Source organism: Oncorhynchus clarkii, unplaced genomic scaffold, assembly GCF_045791955.1.
Source record: "Oncorhynchus clarkii lewisi isolate Uvic-CL-2024 unplaced genomic scaffold, UVic_Ocla_1.0 unplaced_contig_345_pilon_pilon, whole genome shotgun sequence".
Lineage (NCBI taxonomy): Eukaryota > Metazoa > Chordata > Actinopteri > Salmoniformes > Salmonidae > Oncorhynchus > Oncorhynchus clarkii.
This window is the reverse complement of record NW_027260144.1, coordinates 1-15,817: the sequence shown is the minus strand read 5'-3', so window position 1 is coordinate 15,817 and position 15,817 is coordinate 1. Positions and strand designations below refer to the sequence as shown.

The following is a 15,817-nucleotide window of genomic DNA, read 5'->3' as shown; positions in this document are numbered from 1 at the left end:
GCTATAAAAGATCTGTTGCCATTATGTTGACACTCTCAGAATTCATTTAATTGATCTGAGAGTCAAAGTGCTATGGTGAAGCTCATATTACTAAAAGATTAAGTTTAAAGTATAACTCTGACTTGTGTGTGGTTGGTAAACTCTCCTTTCACTTAGTAATACAGGAAATTACCACGACAAGCTCGGGGATTCGATCCAGCAACTTTTCGGTTACTAGTCCAAGCTCTACCTGCCGCCCCTGGAGTCCCATAGGCATATAGAATTAGGAGTCCCATAGGCCGGCGCACAATTGGCCCAGCGTCGGCCGGGTTTAGGCCATCATTGTAAATAAGAATTTGTTCTCAACTGACTTGCCTAGTTAAATAAAGGTCACATTTAAAATATATACATTTTCAAAGTGTGTACTGTGAAATGTCTAATGACTATGGGTGAATCTCAATTGTATTTCCTTGATTGCTCGCGCCCCCTCTCCTCGCCTCCTTCTCAAAGCACATTGGAGGAGAAGATCCGAGGGGAGGAATCTCAAGTCTTCTGCTCCAATGGACTTTGAGAAGGAGATGAGGAGAAAGGATGTGAGGAATCAAGGAAATACTGAGATTTACTCCATGTCCAAAGGAAGGGAAGAGTTTGACCTCTGACCTGTATGGTGGTAATGGCTGGGTCCTGAGATTTCAGGAAGTCTTTTCTCTCCTTCAGGCCTTTCCTCACCAGGTAGCCACGGCATCCGGCCTGCAGCTTGGCAATCAGGCTCTCATTGGCCAGCCACAGCTGCTCCCGGTTGTAGGTGGTGGTCACCCCGGAAACCACAGACTGATTGACAACACAGAGAGCCAGTCACACACAGGCCCACTTACATAATGACATAGTATCAACACAGCTTTAGGGGTGGCAGTGGAAGGTGTGTCTGTTTTTAGCAAAAGAGATGGGAGTTAAGTGAGAATGATAAAGGAAAATCTCAAATGGCAAATTCACCTAATCGTACAAATACCAAGAAAGTAGTCTGTATGGACCATGACAGTATTCAGACTTGGGATACACGCACTTAACTACTATTTTTTTGGCAAGTCTACTATTGATATTATTGAATGATTTATATTAAGGTATGAGTTGCGCACAATGATCTCAACTATACATTCGCCTGCATGAGCATAAACAATGTAAGACTTGAGGTTGTCCACTTAGCTACGGAGGAGTTTAGTATTAGCATTTCCTTTAAAAACAATGGGAGTGGTAGGAGGGGCGCTGTTAGCATGCTCCACAAAGCTACATCACTACAACACCACAGTACTGCGGCCTGTTCAGCTGGGTGCAGCGTTATAGATCGTCCACATAGAAATGCATTTTGTAGAACAGAGGAGTCTCATGTAAGAGGGAATCATGCACATTCTATTCATTCCAATTATATCTGCAAGGTTCTGAATGTTTCAGCTCAATGAATACAGCCAGAGAGGAAGAGGCAAAGCCCTGTATGGTGTAGGGTGAAACTGCCCCTAGACACGGCCAGTCTTACATTTTCCCCACTAATGGTTGACGTTATGATTTGGGCAGGAGGAACTGATCCTAGCTCTGTACACAGGGGAAACTTCACCCCGGGGCTCCCAGTATCCATCTTAGCCTACCTGGATGTCCTCCTTGTTGAGCTGGGTGTTGTTCTGGAGGAAGTCTGCAGGTTCAGTCCAGGAGCCCTCTCCTGTCTTCAGGTTGTAGTAGTAGTTGTGTCCTCCCTTCACCCAGTGCTTCATCCAGTCACTGCCGTTGTCACCTGGAGCATGAACACACAGCGTTATGGACATATTTCTCACCAAGTTATTTACAGACTGTACATGTTGATATATCTAGCTCCATCTGTCAGTCAGGGAACCATGTATACCTTGTCTGTTGTACTAAAGCAAGTGATCAAGATCCTTTATATCTGCAGTTCCTGGGTGAGAAACATCTTTTGACTATGAACATTAACTTGCTCTGGCTGATGCCATTTAGTCACATCTACTACATGTTCCTGCACTAACTCATTGTAGAAGAAACTAATTGCAGGTAATGAACACAAAACAATAAAATGAAAGAAAACTGTCCACAGTGTGTGACTGTGGCCCAATGGCACCCAATGCCCTACATAGGGCATATACAGTATATCCCCCTCCATAGGGGTCTGGTCAACAGTGCACTATGTAGGGAAAAGGGTGCCATTTGGGATGCAGCCACGACCATCCTCCTCACCATCCTGGGTCTTGTCCTGTTTGATCTTGGCCAGGTCGTCCTGGTAGTTCTGGACACACTCAGGGGTGACTCCGTAGAGGCCGGCCCCAGGGGAGCGCAGCGCAGCCAGGGTCTTAGGCGCCTCGCCACTGTCCACCGCTCTGTTGATGGCCTGGATGGCCTGGGAGACTGACGAGGAAACAGGGAGACGAGTGATTATTTTTTTACTTGGTTTTTCAGTATTTCATCATGCTCTACTTACAGGAAATAGCTTGGAACCAAACCTGTGATCAAATAGTATGTGTTCTTTCAAATACCTTCGCTGTGTTTGATTGAGATTGCCTGACACGATGGAACCAATGGAATAGTCCCAAATGTGCTGAGCTTGCCCTTCTGACACGCTGGAACCAATGGAATAGTCCCAAATGTGCTAAGCTTGCCCTTCTGACACGCTGGAAAAATTGAATAGTCCCAAATGTGCTAAGCTTGCCCTTCTGACACGCTGGAAAAATGGAAGTCCCAAATGTGCTAAGCTTGCCCATATGACACTTCAGGCAGTCAATCAAATGTATTTGAAATAAATCTGATACTATGTAAACCCAGGTCTGCTTGAAACCCTGAGGAAAAGGTGCTTGTGGGACAGCTAGGGTGTGTACTATTCTTACACTGCAAGGCCTCCTGGGTATCCTTATTGGACATCAGTACGGCGTTCTGGATCTCATCCAACCAGAGCACAGCAGAGGGGTCCTCGGTCTCCTGGAAGAACACACAGTGAGGCGGTCAGTCTAACTCCAAAACAGCACACACCCACCCACCGGGTCTGCAGCATATTTACTGCCATTCTACTGAATTACCACTGGAGGGCGATCTCCTCCTGCTGAATGAGAGGACTTGGGTCTAAATGGCATCCAACCACAATGGCATGAGACCACAGGAAAGGGAACTCTATAGACTAGTACAAGGTGTCACCCCCACACAACAGAACTCCAAATGAAAATCCGAGACATTGGTCATTCCACTTATTTCAAAAGAAATCCAATCTCAGGAGATGGAGAACAGAAGTCAATAATGGCTGATGTTATAAACCAAACATCTGATAGCAGTAAACACCTGCTTAGTGCCAAGGCCTACAGCAGGCAGTGAGAAACTACATCTTTAGTCTGAAATCTAAGTTGCAGAAGTATGAAATACCCTCTCATATCAGTCCACATTCCTGCAACAGCATTCCCTCCCCGTGTACACTCTTGACCATCATGACAAGTCAATTGGATGAGCATATTAGCTAACTGAAACCATGACATGACAGTTCGAAACACTTTGTCAAGTCTCTGTGTTTTAAGTACGCAGTAGCACAGACAGCTAACTCTCTCTCTGCTAGCTGGTTTCCGGAGGGAGCGGGGCTAGCTGCTAATAGGCCAACAGGACAGGCCCTCTTTGTGACTCCCCCACCTACCTGCCCCTCCCCCACCTATCTGCCCCTCCCTCCTCCTGCAGTGTTTCAGGGGAGGGGGGCTGGGGGAGACCGATACCAAAACTCAAGGTAGGTGTGGTTCCTTGTGCAAGCCAGGTAGGCAGGTAGTGGCTGCGCTACCAACATTCAGGGTGAAGTTTCCCCTAGATGCTGATACAGGGTCAGTTTTGTATTTCCCCCACAAATGGTGAAGGTTAGGATTGGGGTGGGGAAGCAGATCCTAGAGCTCTACCTAAGGGAAACACTGGCTCGCAATCCGTCAGTGGCAGGATAGCTTTATTGACAGTAATTAAAGGGTTAGTGCTAATTCATATTGGTTTGGAAATCAGCCTTGCAGCTGGGGGCAGGTAAGCGATACAGAAAGGGTGTGGTGCCAGAGAGGGGATGGGAGTAGAAGGACGCATCTTATTAACTAGGACTCCTGACAAACACACAACTGCTGGGTTGTGTTCATTAGGCACCCAACAGAAGAAAACAGACTAAAACAGGGAGGGACTGAAACGCTCAATTTGTTACAATAGGTTTTTAAAATGTTTTTCACTGTGTGTGCCCTTATGAACAGACCCCTGATCAGAATAGAGGAAGTGAAAGCCGATAGGGTGGTGTTCTTAGCCAGTGAACCCTCCCTTCATTGCTTCAGTAATGCAGTCTAGTCCCTACATGTCCTTATATAAAATCTTCCTACAGAAGTCCTCTATTCCAGGATGTTGACTGGTATCAGAGGAGTCAGTGGTCACAACACAGCTTGTAAACGTATACATCACATAACAACATCACAACACAGCTTGTGAACGTATACATAACATAAAAACATCACAACACAGCTTGTAAACGTATACATAACATAAAAACATCACAACACAGCTTGTGAACGTATACATCACATAAAAACATCACAACACAGCTTGTAAACGTATACATAACATAAAAACATCACAACACAGCTTGTAAACGTATACATCACATAAAAACATCACAACACAGCTTGTAAACGTATACATAACATAAAAACATCACAACACAGCTTGTAAACGTATACATAACATAAAAACATCACAACACAGCTTGTAAACGTATACATAACATAAAAACATCACAACACAGCAGTGCACATGCACCCCATGGACACACACACAGTGAGCATGAGTCACACACACACAGTGAGCATGAGTCACATGCACACACACACACAGAGCCGTACATGCTTTAATGATGATGTGAGCGATGAAGCTGGACTCGTACAGAGCTCCAGACTTGTCCCCCCACCGTGTTTACTTTGGCCGTCAAGCTGAACCCTCAGACCACAAGACTGGCACAGAAAAATATATCACAGGCTGTACATGGATGTCTGGCATCACATGAACAATCCCTGATGAAACATCAGCGTCGGAGAAAGAAATCTGGGCCGTGTTCAGAAGGCACGACGTGTAGTGAAACAGGGACACACTATCTGAACTTGTCCAATAAGAAACTCGTATTATTTTTCTGTTAAACATTTTGCTGCGGCGTGCTCTAACGAACAGGGGCCTAGTCACACACTAGAAACCTAGATGTGTATACAAAACTATATCTCAAACCTATTGCTCTATGGTCCACCAAAAGGCTAAAGAATTCATTAGTGAATCATTGCACAAAAGTATAGATCTACAGTAGGTCTAGGATCTGAAATCAGATTCTATGTATTAACCTGGGGCCTGTTCAGGAGGGCGTGATGTTACAGAAAATAATAGAACAGATACAGCCAGATATGATCTGAAAATTCCACCATAATGAATATACCCCTGTGTTCATTCTCCTTCAACAGCTCCCATTCCTTCCCATCTGCTACTATCCCCATGTCCCATCAACCCCCTCCACCTGCAGCTGTGGAGCACATGAGCAGCATCAGGCCTTTGAAATCAAGCCGGAACCTCTTGTTTCTAACAACTTCCTGTGTCTGTGCCGCGTGTCTGACTGAGTCATCCAAATCTGAAGGCACCGTAGTAGAGTCACTCCTAGAGCAGGACTTTCAGCCATGGATTTGATCCTTTGGAGACCATGAAGATATTTGACCCCTACGTGTGTGGTGTGTGTACACACAGAGTATACCAAACATTAGGAACTCTCCCTAATATTGAGTTGCACCCCCCTTCTTTTGCCCTCAGAACAGCCTTAATTCACAGAGGCAGGGACTCAAGTGTTCCATGGGGATGCTGGCCCATGTTGACTCCAGTGCTTCTCACAGTTGTGTGAAGTTGCCTGGATGTCCATTAGGTGTCGGACCCTTGTTGATACACATAGGAAACTGTTGAGTGAAAACCCAGCAGCGTTGCAGTTCTTGACACAAACCGGTGCACCTGGCACCAACTACCATACCCTGTTCAAAAGGGACTTAAATATTTTGTCTCGCCCAATCACCCTCTGAATGGCACAGATAAACAATTCATGTCTGAACTGTCTCAAGGCTCAAAAATCCTTCTTTATCCCGTCTCCTCCCCTTCATCTACACTGATTAAAGTGGATTTAACAGGTGTCATCAGTAAGGGATCGTATCTTTCACCTGGATTCACCTGGTCAGTCTGTCATGGAAAGAGCAGGTGTTCGTAATGTTTTGTACACTCAGTGTATGTCTGTCGGTCTTGTCCAAAACCAACCCACCACAAAGGAGAATGCTCCCCTCAGCTATCAGACCCATGGAGGGGCCACGAGAGCCCCAGAGGGCCCAGGTGAAACCAACTAAATGGGTCTACTATGAAAAGTCCCCTTCTGATGTAGTGCTCAGCTTCGTGCCCTTTTAAGGAAGCAGACAGAGTAGTCCTGGCTTGTTATTTCCTATGCCTGTGAAAAAGATCACCAGGGAAATGGCTTGCTTTCTTTACCACTCCCCTCCTCCCTCGCTCTCCTTCCTGCGTTCTTTCCCTAAAAGCGTGATTTGGAAAAAGGTCTTAGCAAACAAACGTCACATTGCCACGACGGGAACGCTTGAGATGTGACCGGCCCATTGTTGACAATTAAAACATTCTCCCGTACACTGGCTGTGAGAGTACAAGGGCGGAGGCCAACTTCTATAGGCCAACTTCTAACAGGAAAAACTGTGAGAAATACACACTGTGGACACTTTCTATTTAATGCTTCTGGCCTTAAGTTTTAGCAATGATGAGTCATTCTGGTTAAAAACTTGGGCAAGCCAGCTTCGGTGGAAAGTGCAGCTCACTGAGCTAAACTAAAGCTTTGGCCCAATAACTATATCAGAATGTCCTAATATGTGACTTCTCTGTGTGGTTCTACATCTACAGTCTTCCCCACAGCAGTTCACATCGGCACTTTTGTCTGTGGTAAACCATGGCCCTTACCCTTTTGACCCCACCTGCATCTTCTACAGTCTTGTTTCTGTTTCACCAGCAAACACAACCAAATGTGGGACTAGAGTGGTGACATCATATGGGGGGACCATGACATAGATGTGCACATACAAGAACAACGACACTCATCACCCCACCCAGGCAAGATAACACAGTTAAGTTAGTCAGAGGCCGTGTGTGTGTGTGTGTGTGTGTGAGGTCTAATGAGTTTATGGCTTGTATCTACACTAATCTACTTCCCAGTAACAAGACTGACAGTCTCGGTCAGCCCGTTTGGCTTTGAATTGGGCTATACAGTTTGACTGCTGTACATAAAGGCTATTTTAGTCAGTCCTTTTGTTGTTAAGTTGAAAGGAGAAAGAAAGAGGGAGTGAGATGAAAGAGAAAAGGGAGGGAAAGAGAGAGTTCACTTGCTTTGGCAATATTAATATGTTTCTCATGCCAATAAAGCCCTTGAATTCAATTCAAATGATAAAGAGGGAAAAGGAAGGGAAGGAGAGTCAAAAAGAGAGAGAATGAAAATGAAAGAAAAGATGGGGGTGCGAGACAGACAGGAAGTGAGTGGGAGGGGTAAGCAGGACCAGCCGGGGGAGCAGAAAGCATGATCACACCATGACATCACTGAGGGGGTTTAGTGGGAGTCATGTGGGGATGATGGGGCTGAATCACATGGAGTCAGTCCACTGTCCCTCAGGACATCAGCCAAGAAAACACCACTCAAAAATAATATTTATACACAGACAATTATATTTACGCATGACTACAATAATATTCTGGTTGTTTAGAGATGTGTATATTCAAAGAAAGTTAAAGATAAATGTTTACTTATAGTACAGAGCCTGTAGTCCTTAAGGTAGCCCCATCCCACTTCTGACACCAATGTTGCCAATTTTTATACACCATACTTATTAAGCGTAGGTTGGAACAAAGGTTAGGCACTATATTTGAAGGTCTGTCTTAGAGACACACTCAACAACCTATTGAAAAAACACCTGTGAACTAACTGTAGAGGAGCTATATTTGCATACAGTGCCTCGGGTGTTTGTATAATGCCGACGTAGCATTGTGCACTCCAACACACCCCTGCCAACCTCGGGACCTATCCATCACCAAGCAAACAGACGCTTTGACGAGAAACTGCTGCTCTACTCAACTGTAAACAAAAGTGTCAGTTAAATATCTACAGTACCAAATGACCTGCTTCTACTTTGCATAATACATGTAAATAGTTGGGTCAAGTGTGTTTTTGAATCAAACTTTTTCAATTTTCTGTAATTTTAGGTCAAAAAAGCCTATCAGATGTAAACAGCTGCAGGGCTAGCTCTATGCTAGTGTGATTCAAGGGCATCCAACACCGATGCTCAAACTCCCATCAGTCAGTAATGCTCTGAAACCAGAAACTCCCATCAGTCAGTAATGCTCTGAAACCAGACAGACTCCCATCAGTCAGTAATGCTCTGAAACCAGAGACTCCCATCAGTCAGTAATGCTCTGAAACCAGACAGACTCCCATCAGTCAGTAATGCTCTGAAACCAGAGACTCCCATCAGTCAGTAATGCTCTGAAACCAGAGACTCCCATCAGTCAGTAATGCTCTGAAACCAGGGACTCCCATCAGTCAGTAATGCTCTGAAACCAGAGACTCCCATCAGTCAGTAATGCTCTGAAACCAGAGACTCCCATCAGTCAGTAATGCTCTGAAACCAGAGACTCCCATCAGTCAGTAATGCTCTGAAACCAGAGACTCCCATCAGTCAGTAATGCTCTGAAACCAGACAGACTCCCATCAGTCAGTAATGCTCTGAAACCAGAGACTCCCATCAGTCAGTAATGCTCTGAAACCAGAGACTCCCATCAGTCAGTAATGCTCTGAAACCAGACAGACTCCCATCAGTCAGTAATGCTCTGAAACCAGACAGACTCCCATCAGTCAGTAATGCTCTGAAACCAGACAGACTCCCATCAGTCAGTAATGCTCTGAAACCAGAGACTCCCATCAGTCAGTAATGCTCTGGAACCAGACAGACTCCCATCAGTCAGTAATGCTCTGAAACCAGAGACTCCCATCAGTCAGTAATGCTCTGAAACCAGACAGACTCCCATCAGTCAGTAATGCTCTGGAACCAGGGACTCCCATAGGTCAGTAATGCTCTGAAACCAGACAGACTCCCATCAGTCAGTAATGCTCTGGAACCAGACAGACTCCCATCAGTCAGTAATGCTCTGAAACCAGAGACTCCCATCAGTCAGTAATGCTCTGAAACCAGAGACAAGCACAGAAGGAGAAAGTGGAGGAGTCTAACACCTCCACCCAGGTGACTGGTCCAGTTCATTACAATGAGGTGAGAAAGACACCGTCCCAGTAAAGCAGAAAGGAGAGGGTGTGTAATATGTGTTTGTGCGCTACGTAAAGTGTGTTTAAGGTGTGACATGAGTCAAGCAGCTCAGTGCCAAAACCCACCCAGTCAAGCAGCTCTGTGCCAAAACACACCCATTTTGTGTGTGTGTGTACACACATCAATTGGTCCTTACATGTGCCTTCTCCCTGCGGGCCTCAAGCAGTTTGTCGTAGTAGTGCTGGGCGACAGAGGGGTCTACGTCTGTTAGCTTGGCTGCAGAGTGCAGGAGGGCTTCTAGGGTGTTCTGTGGGTCTCCCCCATCCAGAGCTTCGTTGATCTGACCGATGGCCACAATACCTACACACACACACACACACACACACACACAAGGGTTGATTAAGATAACACATCTTTATTGTTAGCAAAGGACAAATCCTTTGAAGCATTTATGAGCACAAGGGCATATAATACATCACAAGTGACAAACATAAGGATTAGCCTGAGACATAGATATGGGAAGGTAGAAGAGACAATCTGGTATGTTAGACACTTTAAAACCCATTTGTTAGCATTGTCCATCTATTAGTGAAAGAGATCTATTTTTGAAAAGTAATGCTATCTTTTTAAAGATCTTATGACACCACTGTTTCTATGACATCACCGTTATGTTTCTCTTTTTCAACTCAGAATTCAGACTGATGAGGAATGTCCATAGAGTTGCATAGAGGGTGCCCTTGGCCCAAAGCCTGTTTAGCATGGGCATCACCGTTATGTTTCTCTTTTCCAACTCAGAATTCAGACTGATGAGGAATGTCCATAGAGTTGCATAGAGGGTGCCCTTGGCCCAAAGCCTGTTTAGCATGGGCATCACCGTTATGTTTCTCTTTTCCAACTCAGAATTCAGACTGATGAGGAATGTCCATAGAGTTGCATAGAGGGTGCCCTTGGCCCAAAGCCTGTTTAGCATGGGCATCACCGTTATGTTTCTCTTTTTCAACTCAGAATTCAGACTGATGAGGAATGTCCATAGAGTTGCATAGAGGGTGCCCTTGGCCCAAAGCCTGTTTAGCATGGGCATCACCGTTATGTTTCTCTTTTTCAACTCAGAATTCAGACTGATGAGGAATGTCCATAGAGTTGCATAGAGGGTGCCCTTGGCTCAAAGCCTGTTTAGCATGGGCATCACCGTTATGTTTCTTTTTTCCAACTCAGAATTCAGACTGATGAGGAATGTCCATAGAGTTGCATAGAGGGTGCCCTTGGCCCAAAGCCTGTTTAGCATGGGCATCACCGTTGAGTGCTTTCACGGCACTGCCAATGTCACACTAGAGGACATTATAAAGATAGAGAAGTACATGAGAGCTCATCTCCTATGGGAATGTCTCAGACTTTCAAACATGTTGAGGAATACTGAGGTCAAGTGATCTTGAAAAGCCAAATAAATGAGGTGGAGTGACTCATTATCAGTGGTCTCCTCTTTTAGACCTATTTTATGGTTACACGTCTTGGAAGTAGAGTTCTGCTGTGTGTGTGTGTGTGTGTGTATATGTATGTGTACATGCATTCTGGCAAGTATGTACATGCGTGTTCCTGCAAGTGTGCGCACGTGTGTTTGTGTACATGTTTGTACGTGTGCATGCAAGTGTGTGGTCCACTCACGTTCGTGCTCCTCCTGTATGGTCAAGTTGACCTGATCAACACAGGCCTGGATGTCGTTCCAGGTCAGATAGTCACTGCTTTCCTCCCTGGCCACTGCCTTCAGCCGCATCAATTCATCCATATACCTGAGACACCAACACCAGGGTTAATGAGTGCCGATCCTAAATTAATGGGAATTATTGTTACCATCTCATTTCTTCTAATTCTAATGAACCTCAGTTACAGACTAACCAGTCAACTGAACAGACAACATCAAACCTCATAGTTACAGACTAACCAGTCAACATCAAACCTCATAGTTACAGACTAACCAGTCAACTGAACAGACAACATCAAACCTCATAGTTACAGACTAACCAGTCAACTGAACAGACAACATCAAACCTCATAGTTACAGACTAACCAGTCAACTGAACAGACAACATCAAACCTCATAGTTACAGACTAACCAGTCAACTGAACAGACAATATCAAACCTCATAGTTACAGACTAACCAGTCAACATCAAACCTCATAGTTACAGACTAACCAGTCAACATCAAACCTCATAGTTACAGACTAACCAGTCAACTGAACAGACAATATCAAACCTCAGTTACAGACTAACCAGTCAACATCAAACCTCATAGTTACAGACTAACCAGTCAACATCAAACCTCATAGTTACAGACTAACCAGTCAACATCAAACCTCATAGTTACAGACTAACCAGTCAACATCAAACCTCATAGTTACAGACTAACCAGTCAACTGAACAGACAACATCAAACCTCATAGTTACAGACTAACCAGTCAACATCAAACCTCATAGTTACAGACTAACCAGTCAACATCAAACCTCATAGTTACAGACTAACCAGTCAACTGAACAGACAACATCAAACCTCATAGTTACAGACTAACCAGTCAACATCAAACCTCATAGTTACAGACTAACCAGTCAACTGAACAGTCAACATCAAACCTCATAGTTACAGACTAACCAGTCAACTGAACAGTCAACATCAAACCTCATAGTTACAGACTAACCAGTCAACATCAAACCTCATAGTTACAGACTAACCAGTCAACTGAACAGACATCAAACCTCATAGTTACAGACTAACCAGTCAACTGAACAGACAATATCAAACCTCATAGTTACAGACTAACCAGTCAACATCAAACCTCATAGTTACAGACTAACCAGTCAACATCAAACCTCATAGTTACAGACTAACCAGTCAACTGAACAGACAACATCAAACCTCATAGTTACAGACTAACCAGTCAACTGAACAGACAATATCAAACCTCATAGTTACAGACTAACCAGTCAACATCAAACCTCATAGTTACAGACTAACCAGTCAACATCAAACCTCATAGTTACAGACTAACCAGTCAACATCAAACCTCATAGTTACAGACTAACCAGTCAACTGAACAGACAACATCAAACCTCATAGTTACAGACTAACCAGTCAACTGAACAGACAACATCAAACCTCATAGTTACAGACTAACCAGTCAACTGAACAGACAACATCAAACCTCATAGTTACAGACTAACCAGTCAACTGAACAGACAATATCAAACCTCATAGTTACAGACTAACCCGTCAACATCAAACCTCAGTTACAGACTAACCAGTCAACTGAACAGACAATATCAAACCTCATAGTTACAGACTAACCAGTCAACTGAACAGACAACATCAAACCTCATAGTTACAGACTAACCAGTCAACTGAACAGACAACATCAAACCTCATAGTTACAGACTAACCAGTCAACTGAACAGACAACATCAAACCTCATAGTTACAGACTAACCAGTCAACTGAACAGACAACATCAAACCTCATAGTTACAGACTAACCAGTCAACTGAACAGACAATATCAAACCTCATAGTTACAGACTAACCAGTCAACTGAACAGACAACATCAAATATCATAGTTAGACTAACCAATCAACTGAACAGACAACATCAAACCTCATAGTTACAGACTAACCAGTCAACATCAAACCTCATAGTTACAGACTAACCAGTCAACATCAAACCTCATAGTTACAGACTAACCAGTCAACTGAACAGACAACATCAAACCTCATAGTTACAGACTAACCAGTCAACATCAAACCTCATAGTTACAGACTAACCAGTCAACATCAAACCTCAGTTACAGACTAACCAGTCAACATCAAACCTCATAGTTACAGACTAACCAGTCAACATCAAACCTCATAGTTACAGACTAACCAGTCAACATCAAACCTCATAGTTACAGACTAACCAGTCAACTGAACAGACAACATCAAATCTCATAGTTAGACTAACCAATCAACTGAACAGACAACATCAAACCTCATAGTTACAGACTAACCAGTCAACATCAAACCTCATAGTTACAGACTAACCAGTCAACATCAAACCTCATAGTTACAGACTAACCAGTCAACTGAACAGACAACATCAAACCTCATAGTTACAGACTAACCAGTCAACATCAACATCAAACCTCATAGTTACAGACTAACCAGTCAACATCAAACCTCATAGTTACAGACTAACCAGTCAACTGAACAGACAACATCAAACCTCATAGTTACAGACTAACCAGTCAACATCAAACCTCATAGTTACAGACTAACCAGTCAACATCAAACCTCATAGTTACAGACTAACCAGTCAACTGAACAGACAACATCAAACCTCATAGTTACAGACTAACCAGTCAACTGAACAGACAACATCAAACCTCATAGTTACAGACTAACCAGTCAACTGAACAGACAACATCAAACCTCATAGTTACAGACTAACCAGTCAACTGAACAGACAATATCAAACCTCATAGTTACAGACTAACCAGTCAACATCAAACCTCATAGTTACTAACCAGTCAACTGAACAGACAACATCAAACCTCATAGTTACAGACTAACCAGTCAACTGAACAGACAATATCAAACCTCATAGTTACAGACTAACCAGTCAACATCAAACCTCATAGTTACAGACTAACCAGTCAACATCAAACCTCATAGTTACAGACTAACCAGTCAACATCAAACCTCATAGTTACAGACTAACCAGTCAACTGAACAGACAATATTACAGACTAACCAGTCAACTGAACAGACAACATCAAACCTCATAGTTACAGACTAACCAGTCAACATCAAACCTCATAGTTACAGACTAACCAGTCAACATCAAACCTCATAGTTACAGACTAACCAGTCAACTGAACAGACAACATCAAACCTCATAGTTACAGACTAACCAGTCAACATCAAACCTCATAGTTACAGACTAACCAGTCAACTGAACAGTCAACATCAAACCTCATAGTTACAGACTAACCAGTCAACTGAACAGTCAACATCAAACCTCATAGTTACAGACTAACCAGTCAACATCAAACCTCATAGTTACAGACTAACCAGTCAACTGAACAGAACATCAAACCTCATAGTTACAGACTAACCAGTCAACTGAACAGACAATCATCAGACTACCAGTCAACATCAAACCTCATAGTTAGACTAACCAGTCAACATCAAACCTCATAGTTACAGACTAACCAGTCAACATCAAACCTCATAGTTAGACTAACCAGTCAACATCAAACATCATAGTTACAGACTAACCAGTCAACTGAACAGACAACATCAAACCTCATAGTTACAGACTAACCAGTCAACTGAACAGACAATATCAAACCTCATAGTTACAGACTAACCAGTCAACATCAAACCTCATAGTTACAGACTAACCAGTCAACTGAACAGACAACATCAAACCTCATAGTTACAGACTAACCAGTCAACTGAACAGACAATATCAAACCTCATAGTTACAGACTAACCAGTCAACATCAAACCTCAGTTACAGACTAACCAGTCAACTGAACAGACAATATCAAACCTCATAGTTACAGACTAACCAGTCAACTGAACAGACAACATCAAACCTCATAGTTACAGACTAACCAGTCAACTGAACAGACAACATCAAACCTCATAGTTACAGACTAACCAGTCAACTGAACAGACAATATCAAACCTCATAGTTACAGACTAACCAGTCAACATCAAACCTCATAGTTACAGACTAACCAGTCAACTGAACAGACAACATCAAACCTCATAGTTACAGACTAACCAGTCAACTGAACAGTCAACATCAAACCTCAGTTACAGACTAACCAGTCAACATCAAACCTCATAGTTACAGACTAACCAGTCAACATCAAACCTCATAGTTACAGACTAACCAGTCAACATCAAACCTCATAGTTACAGACTAACCAGTCAACATCAAACCTCATAGTTACAGACTAACCAGTCAACATCAAACCTCATAGTTACAGACTAACCAGTCAACATCAAACCTCATAGTTACAGACTAACCAGTCAACTGAACAGACAATATCAAACCTCATAGTTACAGACTAACCAGTCAACTGAACAGACAATATCAAACCTCATAGTTACAGACTAACCAGTCAACATCAAACCTCATAGTTACAGACTAACCAGTCAACATCAAACCTCATAGTTAGACTAACCAGTCAACTGAACAAACATCAAACCTAGGTTACAGACTAACCAGTCAACATCAAACCTCATAGTTACAGACTAACCAGTCAACATCAAACCTCATAGTTACAGACTAACCAGTCAACTGAACAGACAACATCAAACCTCATTAGTTACAGACTAACCAGTCAACTGAACAGACAACATCAAACCTCAGTTACAGACTAACCAGTCAACTGAACAGACAATATCAAACCTCATAGTTACAGACTAACCAGTCAA

At 43.2% G+C, this 15,817-nt stretch overlaps 1 protein-coding gene across 1 annotated transcript; it reads right to left on the bottom strand.

Annotated features, from left to right (window-relative positions):
- Positions 1-639: 639 nt before the first annotated feature.
- On the bottom strand, positions 640-11,127 carry LOC139401169 (ras GTPase-activating-like protein IQGAP1; the record flags this gene model as incomplete). Its single annotated transcript, XM_071145603.1, has 6 exons — positions 11,007-11,127; positions 9,541-9,704; positions 2,862-2,952; positions 2,218-2,385; positions 1,620-1,762; positions 640-810 (listed from the first exon to the last, which is right to left on the bottom strand). Coding segments are annotated over exons 1-6 (858 nt in total), but the record flags the coding sequence as incomplete, so codon positions are not given.
- Positions 11,128-15,817: the final 4,690 nt, after the last annotated feature.